The sequence below is a fragment of the Sturnira hondurensis genome, unplaced genomic scaffold (assembly GCF_014824575.4).
Source record: "Sturnira hondurensis isolate 20B ecotype Veracruz unplaced genomic scaffold, ASM1482457v3 Scaffold0006413, whole genome shotgun sequence".
Taxonomy (NCBI): Eukaryota; Metazoa; Chordata; class Mammalia; order Chiroptera; family Phyllostomidae; genus Sturnira; species Sturnira hondurensis.
Genome location: NW_028079044.1, coordinates 17,205,421 through 17,226,215, shown reverse-complemented (window position 1 = coordinate 17,226,215; position 20,795 = coordinate 17,205,421). Strand labels below are relative to the sequence as shown.

At 48.3% G+C, this 20,795-nt stretch overlaps 1 protein-coding gene and 2 pseudogenes across 1 annotated transcript; all 3 read left to right on the top strand.

Annotated features, from left to right (window-relative positions):
- Positions 1 to 151: 151 nt before the first annotated feature.
- CCT7 (chaperonin containing TCP1 subunit 7) lies at positions 152 to 19,908 on the top strand. Its single transcript, XM_037048087.1, has 12 exons — positions 152 to 288; positions 6,625 to 6,778; positions 7,433 to 7,539; positions 11,295 to 11,420; positions 12,190 to 12,242; positions 12,569 to 12,740; positions 15,697 to 15,861; positions 16,607 to 16,795; positions 17,416 to 17,513; positions 17,890 to 18,022; positions 18,485 to 18,691; positions 19,518 to 19,908. Exons 1-12 carry the CDS (start codon positions 283 to 285, stop codon positions 19,737 to 19,739), a joined length of 1,632 nt encoding a protein of 543 aa, XP_036903982.1. The 5' UTR covers positions 152 to 282; the 3' UTR covers positions 19,740 to 19,908.
- On the top strand, positions 3,348 to 4,200 carry LOC118988467 (39S ribosomal protein L13, mitochondrial-like; annotated as a pseudogene).
- Positions 7,559 to 8,239, top strand: LOC118988957 (protein dpy-30 homolog; annotated as a pseudogene).
- Positions 19,909 to 20,795: the final 887 nt, after the last annotated feature.

The following is a 20,795-nucleotide window of genomic DNA, read 5'->3' as shown; positions in this document are numbered from 1 at the left end:
ATACTCGGTGAGAAAAAGGCACGACCAAAACTTGGCGAACGTTTGATAACCAACACTTCTGGTAGAGCGCCCTGCGAGGCTCCGCCTCTGGCCCTTCTACCAACACTGACTCTCTGGTAGCGCACCATAGAGTGGCGGAAGTGGCCCTCCCTCTTCCTCTCCCGGTCCAACGCTGTTCGAACCTTCTGGGGACTTCTCTGGCGCGGGGTATTGTGGGGTTGTTGGGCGGCCCGGACGCCGAGCTAAGAAGAGGAGTGGCGGGCCGTAGAATAAGCTTCCAAGATGATGGTGAGTGGTGTCTCGTGCATCCTTCACCATCCGCCGACATCCGCTGCTTTCTGGCTTGTGGCTGGCGCCGACTGGCCGCGACCTGTCTCGTAGAGCCCTTCTCTGCTTACTGATTCTGCCCTCGCTCCGATTCCTTATCCATCGGCGGCTACGGCCCGCCATGGCCTCGCTCCAGGCATGGAGCAGGGGCCCTTGGCGAGGGCTGTGTTGCAGTTTTGGGGAGGCTCTGGTCGGGCCGGCCGGGGGCCACAAGTCCCAGGGTGCTTCTGGCAGTGGACCCGCGTCAGGGACCCAGTTTTTTAGTGCCCCCCGCCCCCGCCCCAGTCGTGACCTGTGTTAAAACTAGTGCCGATGTAGCATGTGTAAGCAATTGGTGGCCAGACTTAGAAGCCCTGGCTGTCCTGGGAGATGAGGATATAAAGAAGTGTGTTTTAGAATGGCTAGAGCGCAAGGTCTCACTTACGGTCTCTTGGTGTACCCCACTCGGCTGTTGCTGCATAAAGGAAAACAGACTTCTCTGCTCATACTTTAATTCATTCATTCACTTGTTCATTCATTAAGTAAATGCATGCTTAGTGCTTACTGGATGTACCACATCCGGCTGGTTGGTGGGGTGCACTCCTTATGCAGGAGAATGGGTGGGCAGATGCATCAGAGGTGTGAAGGCCAGGGCTCTAACCCCGACCCGGACTGCCCCTCCGGATTTGACATTAGACCAGACTTTTCTAGTTGGCCACCTACCTCTGGGTCTCATTTTCCTAGGGGCCTTGGTGAATCCTGGAGGCTCCCTGTAGCCCTCCCCCCTTCCACACAAGGGATCTCTTTCCTCCATCTCATAGCTGCAGGTACCTTATGGGTCTTAAGCCTAGACAAGGCGGTTAATTGCTGTCGAACAGGGCCAGCTTTTTTTAATCTTTTATTTATTTATTTTTAGAGAGAGGGGAAGGGAAGGAGAAAGGGTGGGAGAGAAACATAAATGTATGGTTGCTTCTCATGTGTCCCCTACTGGGGACCTGGCCTGCAACCCAGGCATGTGCCCTGACTGGGAATCGAACTGGTGACCCTTTGCTTCATAGGCCTATGCTCAATCCACTGAGCTACACCAGCCAGGGCCAGGGCCAGGGCCAGCTTTTAAGGCAGTGGTTTTTTGTTTTTGGTGGTTTTTTTTTCAGTTGTATTTTTCAATTACAGTTTACATTCAGTATTTTGTATTAGTGTACACTATGCAAAGTGTTTCTCCTGGTATTTCCGTTACCCACCTGGCACTAAGGAGGTGTGTGAGGCCAAACTCTGACTGTGATACTGCTTTCTGTGCACTCAGTTCACTCATTCATTTTGGCCTATCAGTCTGAACCAGTTCTCTGCTGCTTTTTTTCCTGCTTCCTGCAGCTTGGTAGATGTCAAACTGACATCTTTTTTTCCTGCTTCCCTGTCCTGGTAGATGTCAAACTGACACCTATGAGGTGTTCGTTCTGCTACCAAATGCCCTATGAATCCAGTTGGACCCAAGATAGAAGGAACCTGGCATTAATCTGTACACCCTCCCCCCTTGTCCCTCCAGTACTGCCATTTCAGTCTGTCTTTAGCGTTGTCTGTTCTGAAGTCATCTGTATCTTCAGTGCAGAGGCGGTGTGGTAGGACAGTTGAGGAAATGCTGAATGCTGCCTAGTTTTGTAACTCAGCTCTGCCGCTTACAAGGTGTGGGACTTTGATGTCGTTATTTATTATTATTATTATTAATCTTGGTTTTAGTCCTCACCCAAGGACTTTTTTTTTTTAATTGCCTTTAGAGAGGGAGGAACAGGGGACAAGGGAGAAACATCAACTGTTTACCTCTTGTAGGCTCCCCAGCCAGGGATCAAAGCCACAACCCCGGCATGTTCCCTGATTGGGAATCGAACCCACAACCTTTCGGTGTATGGGGCAGTGCTCCAACCAAGTGGCCAGGGCAACTTCGAGCATGTTACTAAATTTCTGGCTCTCGATCTGTTAGGGGGGATTAAATTAACTAATACATATAGAGTATCCAGCGTGTAGTGAGCACTCAGCAAACATTAGCTGTTCTTCTAGGTTGTTGCTTGCTTCCTTTCCTCCCTGTAATCATCCTCCTGCCGAGGCAACCATGAAATTTTTGGTTGGCATTCACAGAACTAGGAATCAAACCAAGGTTCAGCGTGGTGATAAAACTCTTCACCAAGGGCTATAGACCAGCACACTTGCTCTGTTTCTTTGTTGTGTTGGCTGTTTATGTGAATGTGAAACTTCCATCACCAAGGATCCTCATTGCTGTTGTTGAATTAGTCCTGGATATTCTAGAAGCCTTCTGTGATTGGAAGAGAGGTAAAAGGGTGCCCCAAAACCTCAGCCCTGTGACTTTGGTACAGCTTCTACAGAATGTTATGTCCTTGCCTTTGGTATTGAGCACTATAAGCCTTGGAATATAACTACCTGTTGTGGTTTTGTAGAACATCTCAGGATGAACAGGAAGATCATTAAGCTGTAATTCCCAAGCCTTCTTGGATTCTGCAGTTGTTTTTCTACTTGAGTAAAATGAATGAGGTTAAAAAGTAACTCAGAGGCTGAAGCTGGGCTTTGCAAAGCAGTACCTGCCCCTAGGGAACTGAGAGAAGAGGACCCATCCTGCTTGACCGAACTTGCCTCATTCTAGCTGTGCCCCCTGCCTTTCCCTCCTCACAGGCTCTGGCCCAGTCTGCCATTTCTTTAGAGCCTACAAAGTGTAGGGGACCAGGGCGTGGTCAGCTGCTTCCCACCCCTTCCTGCTTTATCCTTAAGAGTTCTTGGTGTATCTGGTGTCATCATACTGCCAGTACTTTTCCAAAAATAAGTCAAGAATCCAGTGCTATCTTACTTCATTGCTAATATCAAGCACTTTCTGGTATGTATATTTAACAGTTGAATTTTCAGCACCAAAAGCTGCTGAATATTGCTTCGTGTGGGGCCAAATCTAGGCACTCTACAAATTGAGATTGTTATTATTTCCCTACCTTTGGGAAGCTCATACTTTAAGAAGGGATGGCAGGGGCCAGTGATGCTGCAGACTGGCCTTGGTCACTGGACACAGGAGGACCGAGCTCCCAGTGAGGAAACATGTCAAGTTTCTGTAGGGAGCCCCAGCAGTGGGCCAGTTGTGCTTGAGTTTGATATCTTACAGATGGGAAAACACAGCATCGTGGCAAAATTACTGCTGTGGCATTAATTAATTAAACCAAGGATCACATAAACCTGTGCGGCCTCAACAGAGCGACTGTAGTGATCACATTGTCGTGAGGAACACAAGGCGCATTTTCTGCGAACAAATAAAGTACATTCGTCCCATACTGGTTACCCAGGTGGATTTGAACAAGTAACCGCTGCTCACTTCACCAGCAGGATCCAGCAGGAATTGTAAAAGTGGTTCTTTACGGAGTACGGCATGCTAACAAAAACCTTCACAGAAGAACTGTGACGCAGAGGTCGCATCTTTTCCAAGATGAGGGTATACCAAAAGATTTCTCAAGAGTTTAGTGGAAGAGCTTCCACAACCCCAGAAAGTGCCCGAACACTGAGATGAGTACACACAGGAAGAAATAGAGGCTTCCCCAAGAGTGCGGTCTCCATTGAAGGTTATCAGCTGTGGAAGAATGAAAACTTTGAACGAAGAAGAATGAAGAAGAAAAATTTGAATGAAGAAGAATGAAGCAGAAAACCACAATGAGGTGAATTGGAACTTCTTCCTGAGTAGTTTCTCCGAACGTGCACGGCCAAGTGGAACACCACTGCATTGGACGAGAAACGTGTCATGGGTGCTGGAAGTTTGTGAAGAAAAGTCAGGAAGGGAATCTTCCCTCAACAGGAAATTTCAATGAAATACATTATTTTATAGAATTGCTTGGTCATGTAATTGAATTTGAATGTTATCAGTGGTAATAAGAGTAAAGTTGCTTACTCGGCCAGCTCGGAAGGAAGGAAGGGGAGAGAGAAGGACGGGTGGATGGATGGCAGTGTAAAGGCTGTGCACAGGGGGAAGCGTAGAGTTACAGGCTCCCCTGTTGGCCATGCCCCCGGTGGCTGCGGTCGAGGGGACCTGGAAGAACTGGGGCTGTGAAGAATTGCTGGCCTGGTGGTAAGAGAGTAGTATTGGTAGACGTGGCGGGTGGCTCCTGTAGATGGGGGCACAGTTCGGAGGTGGAGATGAGAGAAGGTCCACAGAGGTGTTGGCTAACCTGTTGGAGGGAAACGAATCTGTTCAAGGCAGTAGGAAGGGATTTGAGACTCAAGTTGGTTTTGGTTTACACTCAGGTCTTTACCTGGGGCAGAGGTAGGCCAGAGAAGACTGGAGGCAGCCCTGAGGAATGATTTAGTTGGGCCTGGGAGAAGGTGGGGCCTTTCGGTGATGTGTCTGTCCTCGAAGTTGCGGGGGTCCCAACAGAGTGCTGAGACTGTAAGAAGCTGTTTCTTACTGCAAGACTTGAAACACTACCACGAAAAGGGAAGGAATTTCTTTGTCTCCAGTCCATGCCTGGTACCAGATTTAGGGGGTTATCTAATAGGCGTTCTTTTAAAAAAAAAAAAAAAGTAATGTGTGATATGCTCATTAGGAAAAAGCTGGAATAAGACCACAAAGATAGAACTCAGTGTCTGGCCCTCCTTACTAGACACTCTCACTCATTCGGGTTTTGTTGGGCATCTTTAGCCTCTTTTTTATGCATTTGCACATTATATCTTGCCTCTTCTTAACTAGTTCCTAGTGATTTTTTAAACTTTAATTTTTGTTTACTTTTTCCTCACTTGAGAACATACAGAAAGGGAGAGAGAGAAGCACTGATGCGAGAAAGAAGCATTTATTGGCTTCTCCTGTGCACGCCTGGTCCAGGGATCGCATGTTCCTGGACCGGGATTAAACCTGCACCCTAGGTGTGTGCCCCGACCAGGAATCAAATCCTCAGCCTTTCCGTTATGGACAATGGTCCAGCCAATGGAGCCACAGCAGCCAGGGCTCTAAGTGGTGGGTTTTTTGTGTGTTTTTTTTTTAATGTAAGTCAGACTATGCCATTCCTCTGCTGTAGGTCTTTCCGGGGCTTCCGTTTGTGGGAGTGAAATACAACCCCCTTAACTCAGTCTACAAGAGAGCGTGTGGTCTGTGTTCTGCATGCCTCAGCCTTATTCCAACCTTCTGCTTACTCATCCTCACTGGTCACTGAACTTGGTGGTGTGTGAATTCTCGACTCCTCGTTGTTAGAGTGAGACAGCCCTGAGCTGTCCTGTGCTTCTCCTGCTCAGACACCTGAAGTACCCCTAGGGGTGGACATGGGCAGTAGCTATAAACTTTAAATCATAGCCTAATAGCACACACATAACGGAAGTTTTGAAACAATATTTACCCTTAATATATTGTGTCATACAAATACACAATCAGTCACACTTGCTGGGAAGACTGGGTCTGGTTCATGAGCTCATTCCTGAAGGCACAAGCTTCATGCAGGACGAAGAACTCTGGCTCGCTCCGCTGAGGAACTACTGTCTGTGCTAGTGGTCACTGGGGCAAAGGTATTAAAGCAGGCCCTTTAAGCAAGTATCCTTGTCTTCCAAAATTGCTAAAGCAAGCCTGCAAATTAAACTTCTGTAGGGATAATGACTCGTTTTGGAGGCCATCGCAAAGTAGGAAGAGAAAACTTGTCGGGGTGCCTGACTGGAGATGAGTCACCGGAATCTTTATGGAGCCAGCGTGAGAAATGGAAATGTGCCGTGTGAATCAGACGCGTTGTCACTTGTGAGGCAGAACAAAGGTGCCGTTTGCTTCTCTGCCTGACTACTTCCCTGCACTCCAGCTGAACATCCTTGGCAAAGCTGCCTGCCTAGGAATCTCCAGGACAGCCCCTGAAGCTACTGGCACCTCGGGTTTTGCGCCAGGGCCCCATCTCCTTCTCTAGGATTAAGCTGTAATGCAGCTAAGTGGATGTGTTGCTGGAGGGTGAACACTGAGCATGGCCTGCTGCTTCCTCCTGTTCCTTGACCCAGTTCTTCAACACAGAATGGGGTCAGAAGTTGAGAAGGCTACGTTCATTCACTTGGGCACTAGAGAACACATTACTATTTAATTTCTTCTTTTAAACAAAATCATTGTTTCTCAAACCATTTTCTAGCACACACACCAGGTTTGCTGTGGTCTTGGCAATGTCCCTGGAGGTAGAGGTTGTTTAAGGAATGGATCTGGTGGACAGTGGGGGAATGCAATTTAAAAAGACCTCTGGATATTCCTGTTAGTGGGGAGATGGAGCGTTTTTCCTCACCCTTCCTCCTTGACTCTCATTGTAATAGATGGCTTTTCTTTTCTAGCCCACACCAGTTATCCTGTTGAAAGAAGGGACTGATAGTTCCCAAGGCATTCCCCAGCTTGTAAGTAACATCAGTGCCTGCCAGGTGATTGCAGAGGCTGTGAGAACCACCCTGGGCCCCCGTGGCATGGACAAGCTCATTGTGGATGGCCGAGGTGAGTCTGCAGGATTCCTCAGGCCAGTGTTGCAGGACAGGAGGCTTCTGGGGAATGCTGGGCCAGCAGAGGTTTGCATTAGAAAACTCCGTGCTTTTCAGAGCTTTGAGAGATTTCTCACTATGAAGTGGCTCCATTGCATGCTTGGTCTTGAATGCTGAGCCCTGTGGGAATACATAGGAGAAGCTGGGCTCAGGAGGCAGTTGATTTGTAGAGAAATAACAGCCTAGAAACAGGACATTAAACCATCTGGCATTACTGGTGGTCACTGCTATTGTATCATGTTGTCAAGACAAAGAATAAGTTCCCTTTTATGTTTTAGGGTATTAATTGATGTGAGATACTAGAGTATTAATGTTAATACCTAAATGATTACCCATTCTCATTTAAAAAACATTATCTACATCCACTTGAGGTGTGCTAAATGCTCCTTAAAGAAAAGTAGGGGCTCATAATCTTTGGAAGCTTGTGGTTTTAGGTGGCCCTTTGTATGCAGAACTCTGTAAAAAGATCAGTTCATTTCCACCATGGTGCCCTCTGCCGCATCCCAGTAAAGGGTGCATGGACTCCTGTCCAAGTTGGACTCTGTCCAACTATAAGACAGAATTTAAGAAAGGGTCTTTACATTTTTACTTTGTGTTCATTCCTTTTAAGGAAAAGCCACAATTTCTAATGATGGGGCCACAATTCTGAAACTCCTTGACGTCGTCCACCCTGCAGCGAAGACTCTAGTGGACATCGCCAAATCCCAAGATGCGGAGGTAAGGAAAACAAGCAGACATGTTTAAATGGCGGTCGAAACACATGCCTGCTTGCTCCTTCATGCTGTTCTCTAAAAGTTGTTGATTTTTATATCTAAAATTGTAATTTCAGAAGTATTATGTGCTTATAAAAATATATAGAAGCAATTATCTGTTAAAATTTGTATCATTCCACTGCTTGTAGCTGAGATCTTAGGACCAGTTGTTGTCAGTCATATGAGTGTCTAGGGAAATAAATTTAACCTTATAGAATGCATCTGGGATCACTAAGGGTAGAACTGGTTTTTGCTGGGAGTTGGTCACATGCTGCAGGGCACTTAGGAACACACGGCTCAGGCGCGGACTGGTGTCCAGGTACTGTGAGTTGCAGAGTCTGCCTTGTACCCAGAGCAGATGCTGGAGGAACGGATGCAGGTTGCTGAAAATCCTCCCCCTGAGTACGTTCTCACAGATAATGCCGAGAGGATAGTAGAAAGAAGAATGATGCAGAAAAGTAATCAAAACAGAGAGTGGGTCTCCAGTCTTTGCCACCTCGTGCCCACCTGGATCAGACAGTTGTGCCTGTCTTATTACAGGGACTTGCTGTGCTTGCAAAGGGAAGACCATCAAATCCCAATGAATTTCTAGCACATCTTTTACAAAACAGGGCACTGTTTGAAGATCAAAAGTGACTTAATGGGAAGAACAGAAAATGTTGGTTTCTACTCTAGATTTACGTGATTAAGAGGCAGCTTTCATTGGCATGATTTTCTTCCCTCTTGGCAGGTGTAAGAGCCTTCGGGACAACAGCTTGTTCTTGCAGATGCAGAAAAAACCATTTTACTTATTTTGGTTTAGGTACCATACTTATTTAATGAGTGTATTATGTGCAGTTTTTTTTCTCAGATTGTCTTTAACTTTGTTTTTAAGTTTTCTTAAAGATTTTATTTACTTATTTTCATTTTTTTAAATATTTATTTTTAGAGAGGGGAAAGAAAGGAGAGAAACATCACTGTGTGGTTGCCTCCCATGCGACCCCTACTGGGGACCTGGCCCACAACCCAGGCATGTGCCCTGACCAGAAATGAACCAATGACGTTTTGGTTCATAGGACAATGCCCAACCCGCGGAAACCACACCAGTCAGGGCTTTCTTTAGCTTTGTTTTTAAAATGACCTTCAAAATAAACTGTTAAATATTAAACAAATAAAAGGTCTGGAAACCCTAAGTTTTCTGGTTTCCCTTTTTTTAATGGTAGTAAAATAAACATAACAGAATTCACTATTTTAACAGAAACCATTTCTAATATTGGAGTCTTGATAATAGGTGTTGAGAGAATCATGTTTATGTTTTAGAGTATTGCAGATGTGTCCTGAAGTTGTGTGAAAAGGCTTGTCACGGCCCCGTAGCCTATAAAACAGTGTGACTTTTCTAAAATTAAAGTGAGAAGAGTCTGGATTTGACCTGTTAATATTTTCAACGAGTGAGTAATGGCTTCTGGCCAGGAGTTTGGCTGCTGAAACCCTTTGTCACAGTAACCCTTCTTCTCCATGGAGAATTCTCTACATTACGCAATGAGTATATGCTGTCTGTCCAGAAAAAGTCCAGTCATTGTTAATATAACAAGAATGGTTTGTATGACATTGATGTAGTCTGGCCCCTAAGGAGAGTGGACTGGAATGCACGTGTGTGAACAGTGATGACTGCACCGTACTAGTCAGTGGGGGCTGTATATGCCTTGAAGTGAGCATGTGTACTGTGTGGCTGTCGCATTGAAAATGACTGAGCAAGTAGAGCAAATCTGCATCAAGTTTTGCATTAAGTCTGAACATTTCTCTGTGGAAACTATTTAGATGATTCAGAAGGTACTCAGGGATGATGCAATGAGCATAGCATAAATAAAACTGTGGCACAAATGCTTCAAAGACAGTAGAGAATCTGTTGAAAGTGATCCGTATTTTGGAAGGCTTGCAACAAGCAGAACACCTGAGAATGTTGAATGTGTACAGACTATAATCAACAAAGATTGATGCCAGACAGTGAGAGAACTAGAAGCTGACCTGGAGATTCCATAAACTACTGCGTCCAAGATTTTGACCCAGGATCTTGGCATGAAACGTGTCGTGGCAGAACTCATTCCATAGCTTCTGCTACCAGAGCAGAAGGAACATTATGCTACAGTTGCTAATGACTTGATTTAAACCATTACCAATGAACCAGGTTTCCTCAAGAAGGTCATAACCAGAGATGAATTGTGTGTCTACGGATATGATCTGGAAACGAAGGCCCAGTTGTCCCAACGGAAGTTAGTCACCTCATGCTCCACGCCCAAAGAAGGCACCACAAAGTTGCAGCAACCTCAAGTCCATGTTCATTGTGGTTTTGATTGGGAAGGTGCCCATCATGAGTATGCCCCTCCATACCAACTACTAAAGAGTGCTCCTGCAGTGTTCTTCGTTGCTGTGAGAGATGCGGTACGATGAAAACGTCTGCAGCTGTGGGCAGCTTGTGATCAGCGGCTTCCATCACAACAAGGTGCCTGCTTGTGCATCACGTCTCATGCAGAATTTTTGGTGAAACATCAAATCACCCAGGTGACTCAGCCCCGCTACAGCCCAGATTTAGCATCCTACTACTTCTGGCTTTTTCCAAAACTAGGAGTATCACCTCTGAAAGGGAGAGATTTCAGACTATCAGTAAGATTCAGGAGAATATGACAGGGCAGCTGATGGTGATTCCAAGCAAGAATTTTGCACTGTTTTGAACAGAAAGAGATGCTGGGAAAACTGGGAGTTTCCAAGGTGCCTACTTTGAAGGGGACTGGGGCGTCATTGTTCTATGTATAGTTTTTCTTGTATCTACTTCAGTAAGTGTCTCTATCTTCCATATTACATGGCTGGAGACTTTGGACAGACCTCATAAGTAAATTGCAACCAAATTTTTCCAAATCCTATGTTAGTCAGTTTCCTTAAGAGTTCTTATTTTTTTCTCCCTCATTAAAAATTGGGTTTAGATGTCATTGTAGAAAATTAACATGTAAGAAAGGTTAGTAGGCTAGTAATCTGCTTATTCTGAATAGTGTTTAACGTATAAAGAACTTTGGCTGGTCCTAGGAGATTAGTTTTAGAGGAATTTGGCTACAAATTTTTTTTTTTTACCCTGGCTGGTGTGGCTGAGTGGTTTGAGTGTTGGCCTGCGAACCAAAAAGCTGACATTTCTATTCCTCGTCAGGGCACACGCCTGGGTTGTGGGCCAGGAACCCAGCTGAGGGCATGCGAGAGGCAGTCAATCGATGTATCTCTTGCACATCAGTGTTTCTGTCCTCTTTCTCCCTTCTATTCTCTCTAAAAGTAAATAAATAAAATCTCTTAAAAGAAAAGGAAAAGAATATATTATGCCCCTTGCTTCTGTGGTTATTTGTGACATGTAAGTATTGTATTATAACCGTGACTGTCTTATTCATTAGAGTGTCTTGTATGTACTAATTAAGTTCTCAGGTAATTTGCACATGTGATTTCATATCACAAGGAAACTTAACCGTCCAAATCAATCCTCTTTGGGGACTGGGCCTGGCTGGGGAATGAAACCATTTGATGGGATGGACACCTGACTACCGTCGCCCTCCTTCTGCCTGGTGCAGTGCCTGTGCTTCCACATAAAGCTTCATGCCCATTTCAGCAGTGCCCAGTTTGAATGAGTAGATTGCCTGATAGTGGGGTTTGGGGGATTTATCCCTAAACATGAGGAAACATGAATGTCCTGTCTTCCTCTTCCAGGTCGGTGATGGCACCACCTCAGTGACCCTGCTGGCTGCGGAGTTTTTGAAGCAAGTGAAACCCTACGTGGAGGAAGGTTTGCACCCGCAAATCATCATCCGAGCTTTCCGAACTGCCACCCACTTGGTATGTGAGAACTGGCTAACTTGGCCTTGTGCCGGGGCACCTTCATATTTCTCTTAGGGCAATACTCTGGGGTGTAGAGAGACTGGGAAGACTTCCTTGGACATTTTCGGAATCTGCTCCCTGGGAGCCTCAGTTCTATAATTCAGATTTGATGGTCTATCATGTAGATAAATCATAGGCTCTGGGTAAGTGAGAGCTATTTTTGTTTTTATCAAGTACTTCACAATACATCTTGAGACGTGGCTTTTATTGACCTTTGACCTTCATTCTGTGACTTGGAACAGGTCAGTCCCTCTAGGCCTTCCTTTCTTCCTTTACTGTCTGTTTCAGCGTGGTGACATTCAAATGAGAGACGTAAGAAGTAGGATATGTGTATATCATGTTATATAACATCTCACTAATATACAAAATGCTAGAAGTTATTATAGGTGTTTTTCAAAAGCCAGAAGGTTTATCTTAGCCTTGTGTCACAGCTTGTTTTCATTCATTTGTTTTCGTGTGTTACCTGCATATCCAGAGCTAAATCCTGGAAGTATGCTTATGGTTCTTTAGAACTATATACCTACTCTGCATTTCAGACTATGGTAGTTTTCTAAACGATAGAGATCTACATTTTTCTGGGCGGCTCCAAGACTTAGAGATGCTGTTTCAGCTGTAGAATAGAAATGCTTAAGATGTGGGAGTAAACAAACCAGGGACTAGCGAGAGGTTAGGATCCACTTCTTCAGTTGGTGGCGTGATGGACTCACTCAACTTCTGTTCTTCGCAGGCAGTGAACAAGATCAAAGAGATCGCTGTGACCGTGAAGAGGGAAGATAAACTGTAAGTCTGTGGTGGGCTTTGTCGGAAGCTGGGCTTTCTTTGGGCAAATTGGATGCAGGCGCATGTTGTAATCTCTATATGGGCCTGGGCTCTTTGGCTCTTGCTAGACCCTCGGCTGTGCCCCAGCCCACACTGTGCAAAAGAGGCCGGAGGACTGTAGGTTAAAAGTGTTCTGACTGCACTCACTGTCTGTCACTGGTAACATGCCCTGAAGTGGCAGGAGTTGGTGAGGGCCGAGTGTAGGGGCTAGAATGGAAACTACCTCCACAGGGCAGTAGAAGCAGGGGCTTCAAAGGCCTGATGCAGGTCTCACCCTTGTGTCCCAGAGAGCAGAGGAAGCTGCTGCAAAAATGTGCCATGACCGCTCTGAGCTCCAAGCTGATCTCCCAGCAGAAAGCCTTCTTTGCTAAGATGGTGGTGGATGCCGTAGTGATGCTCGATGATTTGCTGCAGCTGAAAATGATTGGTATCAAGAAGGTGCAAGGTGGAGCCCTAGAGGTAATCCTGCTGCGGCCTCCCTGGGAGACCTCTGCTTTCACTTTCGCCCTTCAGACAGCTTGGTACTGGAGGGGGGCAGGAACTCGTGCAGGACTGGAAGGCAGGCTGGGCTGTGTTGTGCATGGTTCCATGGTTGGCTGTGACCGCAGATACAGAATGTAACCTCTGTGGACCTATATGTCCTTCTTAGAACGAAGACTGAAGTGGCTGAGTTCCAGAATCCCAGCACTGATGTGGGCGGGAGTCGGGCTAGCTTGGATAAATTATCCGTGACCCTCCCGGTGAATGATTCTGAGCAGTACTTTTTAGTCCGTTCCTCTCCAGTAGAGATGGCCACACTCTCCCATTTATTCATAGATGATGCATGGTTCAAACTGTATTGAAGGAGCTGAAGGAAAAAATAGACATTCCCTATGCTACTCCTGCCCAAGATTCAACCACTGTTGTGTGTCCTTCCAGAATAATATGTGCTTCTGTAAACACATGTAAATACAGCTTTCTTAAACACAACGTTTGCTTATCATACATAGTTTTCTGTTAACTTGCTTTTGTCCACTTAATGGCGTGTTTCAGAATCGGGTCCATATCAGCACGTGTAGCTCCTCAGTGCCGCCCTGTAGAACTTTGTGATGGACGGTGAGGCTGCCAAGTGCCTGCACTGTCCAGTACAGTAGCCGCCGGCCAGGTGTGAGTTCTAAACATTTGAAATGCAGTGAGCACAACTGAGGCACCGAAATTTTAAATTCAATTTCTGCTTATTTAAATATAAATAAGCAACATGTGGCCAGTGTCTGCTGTAGTGCAGGGCATAACTGTAGCTCATGCTTTTTCAACACAGTAGTGTCTGTCTGGAAACATTCTTTGATGTTGGTGTCTCCATGATGCTTTGGACCCTTTTCCGTCTCTGGCCTGCCCACCTGAGGTGATTTGGACAGGGCAAGACCTGCTGGATGTGGTATAGCCTAGCCCTTCCCTTTTTGTTGTTTGACATTTCCCCTTGCAAGTTATGCTTGCACTCTGTCCTTCTCCCTCCTCTTCCTCCTAACTGTCATGGCACATGCCAGTGAGCTGAGGGCCATTCTACGGAATAAAGCCGAGAGGAGTCTGGAAGCCAGCCGAGCCATTCCCGTCCGTGGCCCCCAGTCCCACACTCATTTTGCAGCCCATTCTCTGCATGTGGCTTGCTGAACTTTTCTTTACCCACTGCCTTGCTAGCAATGTTTTATCTTCCCTTTGGCCTTCCTGCTGCCGTAAACCCTTGAGGTTAGATTGGCATTACTAAACTACACTAGACATCAGAACTAACAATCTCACCTTGTGAGAAAGCCAGGAGCTCTAAGCCACACTTGTGTTTCCCTCAGACATTCCCACATTCCTTAAATACATGTAAACACGAACAAAACCTGACATAATTCAGCGAATGAGAGCCCTGACCGGGGTGGCTGAGTTGGTTGGACATCATCCCGCAAAGCGAAGGGTTGCTGGTTTGAGTCCTGGTCAGGGCACACATCCGGGTTGCAGGTCTCTCTGGTCAGGGCGCATGCGAGAGGCAACCAGTGTTTCTCACATCGATGTTTCTCTCCCTCCTCTCCCTCTCTTCCCCTCTCTCTAAAAGCAAAGAGGTAAAATCTTTTTAAAAATAGGATTCAGTGAATGATGGTAGTAGTTACTTATTTATTCTCAGGATTTAATTGAACTTCCTGATCCATATCTTGAGCTTTCACCTGTCCCCCAGGCCTCATGCTTTTGTATCTAACCGCTGCTAGCCCATTAGCTTGCCCCGCAAACCCACAGTGCCTTCTGTATTCCTTGGTGGAGTTGGTGTCGCACCATTTCGTCAGTCGTGTGAACAGAAGTCTAGGGTCCTCCTTGAAAACCTTTCCATCTCCTCACAGCCTTTCGGTCTCATTTTTGGCTACCAGTTTAGTATTTACTTCTTTGGCCTGTCTCTCATTTACTCCCAACACTGTTGTCCTGGCAGAAGCCACCCTTCCCCTAGTCTTGTTCTAGAACTTCTGGTGAAGTTCCCCAGTGTATTCCCCTGCGGGTAAAGCCTTTTGGGTTTCTGCACCGCCTACAGGATAAGAGCCAGGCCTTACTAGAGTCCATAAAATTCTCCTAAACCTGTCCCTAATTTCTGCTTTACCTTCCAGCAACTGCAAATGCCTTTTTATTCCCTGATTCCACCACACTGCCTCCACCTCTTGGCCACATGTCTTCCTTTTTTCTGTCTAATTTATGCTCAGTCATCTTAGTTGAGCACAGGCCTCACCCCCTTGAGGAAGCTGTGGATTTAAATGATGCAAGAATCTGTTCACTGATAGGCTACAGTATTGTAGATCAGGATTGTGGATTAGCCCTGGCAGAGGACATTCAGGAGCGGGAAGTGACTCGGTCATTTAGTAAAAGAGATCTGAGATGTTGTCTAAGTTTCCTCAAAGCGCCGAAGTCAGTCCCCAGTGCACCATGCTTTCTGTTATGGCTTACTATTAAATCCAGCCTACCAAGCTCTGTTGTGGAACAAGAGGTAGGAATTCATGTTCTGAGGGATCGAGATACGGGAAGCCACAGTGACATGTTGGGAACTGTGCAGGAAATTTTTGACATTTGGGATCTTTGGACTTCCTTTCCTGGGAAGAGGAAGCATCTGCAGCACACACGCCTGGTGTGTGCCTGTGTATACGTAGTGCAGGGAGGAGGGGTGTGTGTAGGTGTGAGCAGCAGGTGATGGGGGGTTTGGTATCGAAGGAGAAGGCACGGGATAGCTTGTGCTACATTTTGCGTTTCCCCCAGCTTTTACAATTATGGAAGGGTTTTGTTACAACAGTGAAATAAAGACGCGGTTAACCTGTTCAGGTTCACAAGAGCGGCTGTGCATTAGTCCAACACACCGCCAGTTTGATTTCCTTTCGTTCCAGGACTGAACCGTTGAACTTTTTTTCTTTTTTTTGAACAGGACTCCCAGCTGGTAGCTGGTGTTGCATTCAAGAAGACTTTCTCTTATGCAGGGTTTGAAATGCAACCCAAAAAGTACCGTAACCCAAAGATTGCCCTTTTAAACGTTGAGCTTGAGCTGAAAGCCGAGAAAGATAATGCTGAAGTCAGAGTCCGCACGGTTGAGGTAAGGCCTCAGCGGCTGGCAGTGGTGTGGAAATGGACAGCCTTCTGGGCCGCAGCCTCGGGTCTTGTGGTTGCCTTGGGTCCAGCTCTGTTTTTCAAGCTTCTGTGGGCCCCGTTATCCTTCTGTCACCATAAATATTGGTATCTAAATACCGAGGCCACTTCTCTTCTGTGCTCTTTGAGAGTGACCGGACTTGAGGAGATTTGGACAGGGCAGACCCGCTAAACTATTATCCTCTGGCCGCAGAGACGGGGCTGGCGGGGCCTCTAGCTACACAGAGAGCCCAGTCTTTTGATCCCCTCTGGTTTAGCCTGGGTCCCCTGCCTCGGGGAGAAGTGTGCGCCCGTCATTGATGGAAGCAGTGCTCGCTCTGCAGGCAGCACTGTCACCCAGCTAAAAGCAGGTGCTCCTGGGAAGTGTGTCCCCAGTACAGTGACCTTTGGGGAAAGGGTCTTGTCATTGGGAACCGCGTGGGTGGGTGCCTCAGAGGAGGCTAGAACCAGTCCAGACCGAACTGTTTCTTACACGTTGGCAGTGCCAGCTCTGGAGCAGCTTCTAGTCCCGGGGCTGCTTTCTGCTTTCGTGTTTGAAAGTTTTAGGTGGTGTCTAAGTTGTCTGACGGGTCCTTTCCTCTTTATCCCTATTGATTCCCAAGTAGATTAGCCTACTTCTATCATGGGGGATGCATTTTAGCCCACGTGTGTGCTGACCTCCACTCCAGAGCGTCCTCACCCTGTCTCTTCAGGACTATCAGGCAATTGTTGATGCCGAGTGGAACATTCTGTATGACAAGTTAGAGAAGATCCATCATTCTGGAGCCAAAGTCGTCTTGTCCAAGCTCCCCATTGGGGATGTGGCCACCCAGTACTTTGCTGACAGGGACATGTTCTGTGCTGGCCGAGTGCCGGAGGAGGATCTGAAGAGGACGATGATGGTAACCCAACTCGCACAGGCTGCTTCTTGGCCTCCGTGGCTTTGTGGGGGGCTTATTTACCTCTGGTGGGCAGGAGTGTGCCGTCAGGTTGGCCTGTGAGTCCAGACCCGTCGTCTTGTTGCCTTGATGCACTGCAGTCCCAGTGCGTGTGTGCTCGGATACCAGTTATGACCAGTCTGACCCAGACAGGTCAGGGAGTCTGATGTGTGAGGGAGCCTAGCAGTAACGCTGTGATCAGCTGAATGCGCTCCTGTGTTGGTGCTTCCAGCCAGGTTTCCTTCCTTGTGCGGTGTCTCACCAAAGACGCCCAGGTCTAAAGCACCGACTTCAGTTCTTGGGCCCAGAGCACCTTAGTTTGGGGGAGGGGTGTTGGGTAAACCACTGGGTCCCCATTTCCTTTTAACTAGGCCTGCTTGTCCTTCACATACCTTAGTTCTGTTTTGTTTCAGAAGGGGTAAGGGTCATCTGGAGGTCAGGAGGGGGAGTGGGACTCTGCCACAGGGCTCTGGGCACCACGGCAGGGTCCAGCACGGGAACTGGCTCCGACACTAGGTGCAGGAAGCTTGCTGCCCTGGTGTGAGCCTTCACTGTTGGGGGTCTTACCCTCCTGTGCTCCGCAGGCCTGCGGAGGCTCCATCCAGACTAGCGTGAATGCTCTGTCGGTAGATGTGCTGGGCCACTGCCAGGTCTTCGAAGAAGCCCAGATTGGAGGCGAGAGGTGAGCTGCAGGCCTGGGCTGCATCTTGGCTGGCTCACGAGGCTCGCCTGAGTGTGGCCTCCTGCCATCCCGTGGGTGTGGAATACAGCATTTGCTACTCTTTTTTGAGGTCTTACCTCTTGGGGCGTCAAGCGCTCAGGGGTACTGTATTTGAGTGGGGAGGGTCACATTGGGTCTAAAGTGTGACTCCGCAGCCTTTAGTGTCCCAGTGGTACGGCTCTAGACATGGCCAAGAAGATGTCTTGAAGGGTGGGGTTGGGGACCTTAGTGGAACAGAGAAGAGCAGTCGCTGCGTGTTGGGAGGTTTAGTGAGGTCAGCGCAGAGCAGGGTGGCAGCAGAAAGGACTTGAACTGTGTGGTTTGACCCTGGATATAGGTACAATTTCTTCACCGGCTGCCCCAAGGCTAAGACTTGCACCATCATCCTCCGCGGCGGCGCCGAGCAGTTTATGGAGGAGACAGAGCGGTCCCTGCACGACGCCATCATGATTGTCAGGAGGGCCATCAAGGTACTGGGCTGGTGGCTTCTTGCCTAACAGCCCATTCTCCCTCCCAAGCTAGTGAGACCCTGGGTTGGTGTGATGAATCCTTCCCTGGGGGGCGTCCAGGCCCTGATTTGCCTCACAGATCATAGAGGGACAGCCTCAGTCTCTCAGAATAAGTCGTGCTGCCTTAAGGCCAGGACTTGTTCTTGTGAGCAAACTGTCCCTAGCAAGCTACCCCAAGGACTGTGCCAGTGTCTGCAGGCTGCAGGTGACCTTGAAGGTGGTCAGAAACCATAAAGTTCACTGAAGCTGGGACATGCTAGAGAAGGGCCACATGTGGACTTCCTGGGGCTCGGGAAGGCGGAGATCACGAGGAACCACTCCCTGGGCTGGGCATCCTGTTGGCTGAGTGGCCCGGTTTCTCCGTGGCTGGAGCATGGCCCGTGGGGACCACTTGTGTTGAAAGACGGGTCTGGTTCTCTGCAGAACGATTCAGTGGTGGCTGGTGGTGGGGCCATTGAGATGGAGCTCTCCAAGTACCTGCGGGATTACTCAAGGACCATTCCCGGGAAACAGCAGTTGTTGATTGGAGCCTATGCCAAGGCCTTGGAAATTATCCCACGCCAGCTGTGTGACAATGCAGGCTTTGATGCCACAAACATCCTCAACAAGCTGCGGGCTCGGCACGCCCAGGTGGGTGCTTGCTTTTTGGGGGCTTCAAGGATGTGAGTGGATAGAGCTAGATTCTGAGTGTGTGCTCAGCCCAGGTGGCAGTGCTGGAACTAAACTCAGTACCAACCAACTGCTGCCCGTGGGGGCAGAGGCAGAGCCCCAGTGCCAGGACTGGAGGTCCGTGGGCTGCTTCAACCCCCCTCCCAGGGGTGTGGTCACTCCTCCCAGTGTGGTGGGAGGAAGTGGAGCAGCCCCTTGGCTGGCCCGGGCGTGCATGCTGGTGAAGCACTCTGGAGTCCTGCTCATCCCAGTTCCGTTGTGGCTCCACTGCCTCTGAGTGTCACCTCTGAGAACTTCATTAAGTGCCGGGCACTCTGACAGCAGCAGTGCCCAGTGAGTGACTGTGCTTTTGACTTGTGTTAGGACTTTGGGCAAATCTCTTTACCTCTCTGTCTCCGTTCCTCATCTAGTGGGGACTGATGGAAACAGTAGATGATACAGTAAGATAGGGTTGCTGCTGTTGAGAAGCCTGGTTTGATATATGCAGTCCTCAGGTGGGACTGAGGTGAGGCCTCCCCGAAACAGCAGCCGGCCTGGGAGAGGGCCAGAGCTCTGTATGATTGGAGCGTCCGAGGTTCGAAGAGGGTGGTGGGCAGGGGCAGGGGTGGGAAGGGGTGGACTTCCAGGTTCCTGTTTTGATGCTGGAGGCTGATGCCGTCTTCCTCAGGGAACTGTGGGCAAATTCAGGGAGTCGGGGCTCCTAACATTCCCGTTCTTTTGGAGGGAGAGTATGCAGGGAAGAATTTGAAAGCAGTTCCGTGATGCCCCCCACCTTCTGATCTTTCAGGGTGGCATGTGGTACGGAGTAGACATCAACAACGAGGACATTGCTGACAACTTTGAGGCCTTCGTGTGGGAGCCAGCTATGGTTCGGATCAACGCCCTGACTGCAGCCTCTGAAGCTGCGTGCCTCATTGTGTCCGTGGATGAAACCATCAAGAACCCTCGCTCGACAGTGGACGCACCCCCAGCTGCTGGCCGAGGCCGAGGTCGTGGCCGCCTCCACTGAGAGGCACCCCACCCCTCACACAAGGGGCTGGCGGGCTGGCGGGCTGGCTGCAGGGTGCCCTTACGCTCCCTGTCTGTTCTTGGTTCATCGGTATTACAAGGAGGGTGTAGTGATTGGCCCACTCTGTTCTAACTGGGGGTTATTTAAATAAACCTTGAGGCTTCGAATTTGCTTTGCAAATTACTTGGGGACAGGAGTGTTACAAATGTGTTTGACTGCAGCTCAGGATTTTAGTTTTGCACTCGCCCCAAAGGTGGAAAGATTACGTCCAGCAGCCTCTGGTGGTGGTTTGGCAAAGTGCGGGTCGCACTGCCTGCAGGCGGCTGCAGCTGCGCAGCCCCCGTCCCAAAGCCTCACTGTGGTATCTGAGTCCCAGAGCAGCTGGGAGATGCTGGGAAAAGAAGGAACTTGGAGTCTCTTCCTTTTCTTCTGAAAGCATCTTACTAGCCCTGGCCTAGCCAGACACTGCTCCCAAGGTTTCTCTGGGTTTGAGTAAATGTGTTTCACAAACACGAACTGCTTGCCCCTTCTACCTCTGTATTCTTCTGGTCCCTCTTTGTCGAGATCCTGAGGGTGAGGTCTCAGAGGAATGGCTGAGAGAGGCCATCTCCTCTTTAAACTGAGTGACTCAGAAGTCCATTGTGGGTGTGGCTGAAGGAGTGCCCACCTGGTCCCATTTTGCTCTCCTGACCAGTGTAGGTTTGGATGGGCCAGCACAGAGCAACTGGGAGTCGGGGTCTAGCGTAACGGGTGATGGTGAGAGCCAGAGGAAAGCACTCAGGTCTTACCGAGCCACTGGGACTTGTGCTGCTTGATATTGGGAAGTGATTTTTTAATTTCTGAGTCCAGTTATTCCTGATTAGATGGGTTCAAGTGGAATGGGGTAGCAGAGAGGTTGACTTTGGAATCCCTCCTCACTCGGTGGTCCTTGGGTAAGCTGTTTTTTCCTGAGTCTCAGTTGTCCTGTGTAATGGCTACGAGAACGGGTAGAACACGTGGTTCAGAGCTGTGGGGATAAATGCTCATCTGCTTATTTGATGCTGGAGCCACACGCAG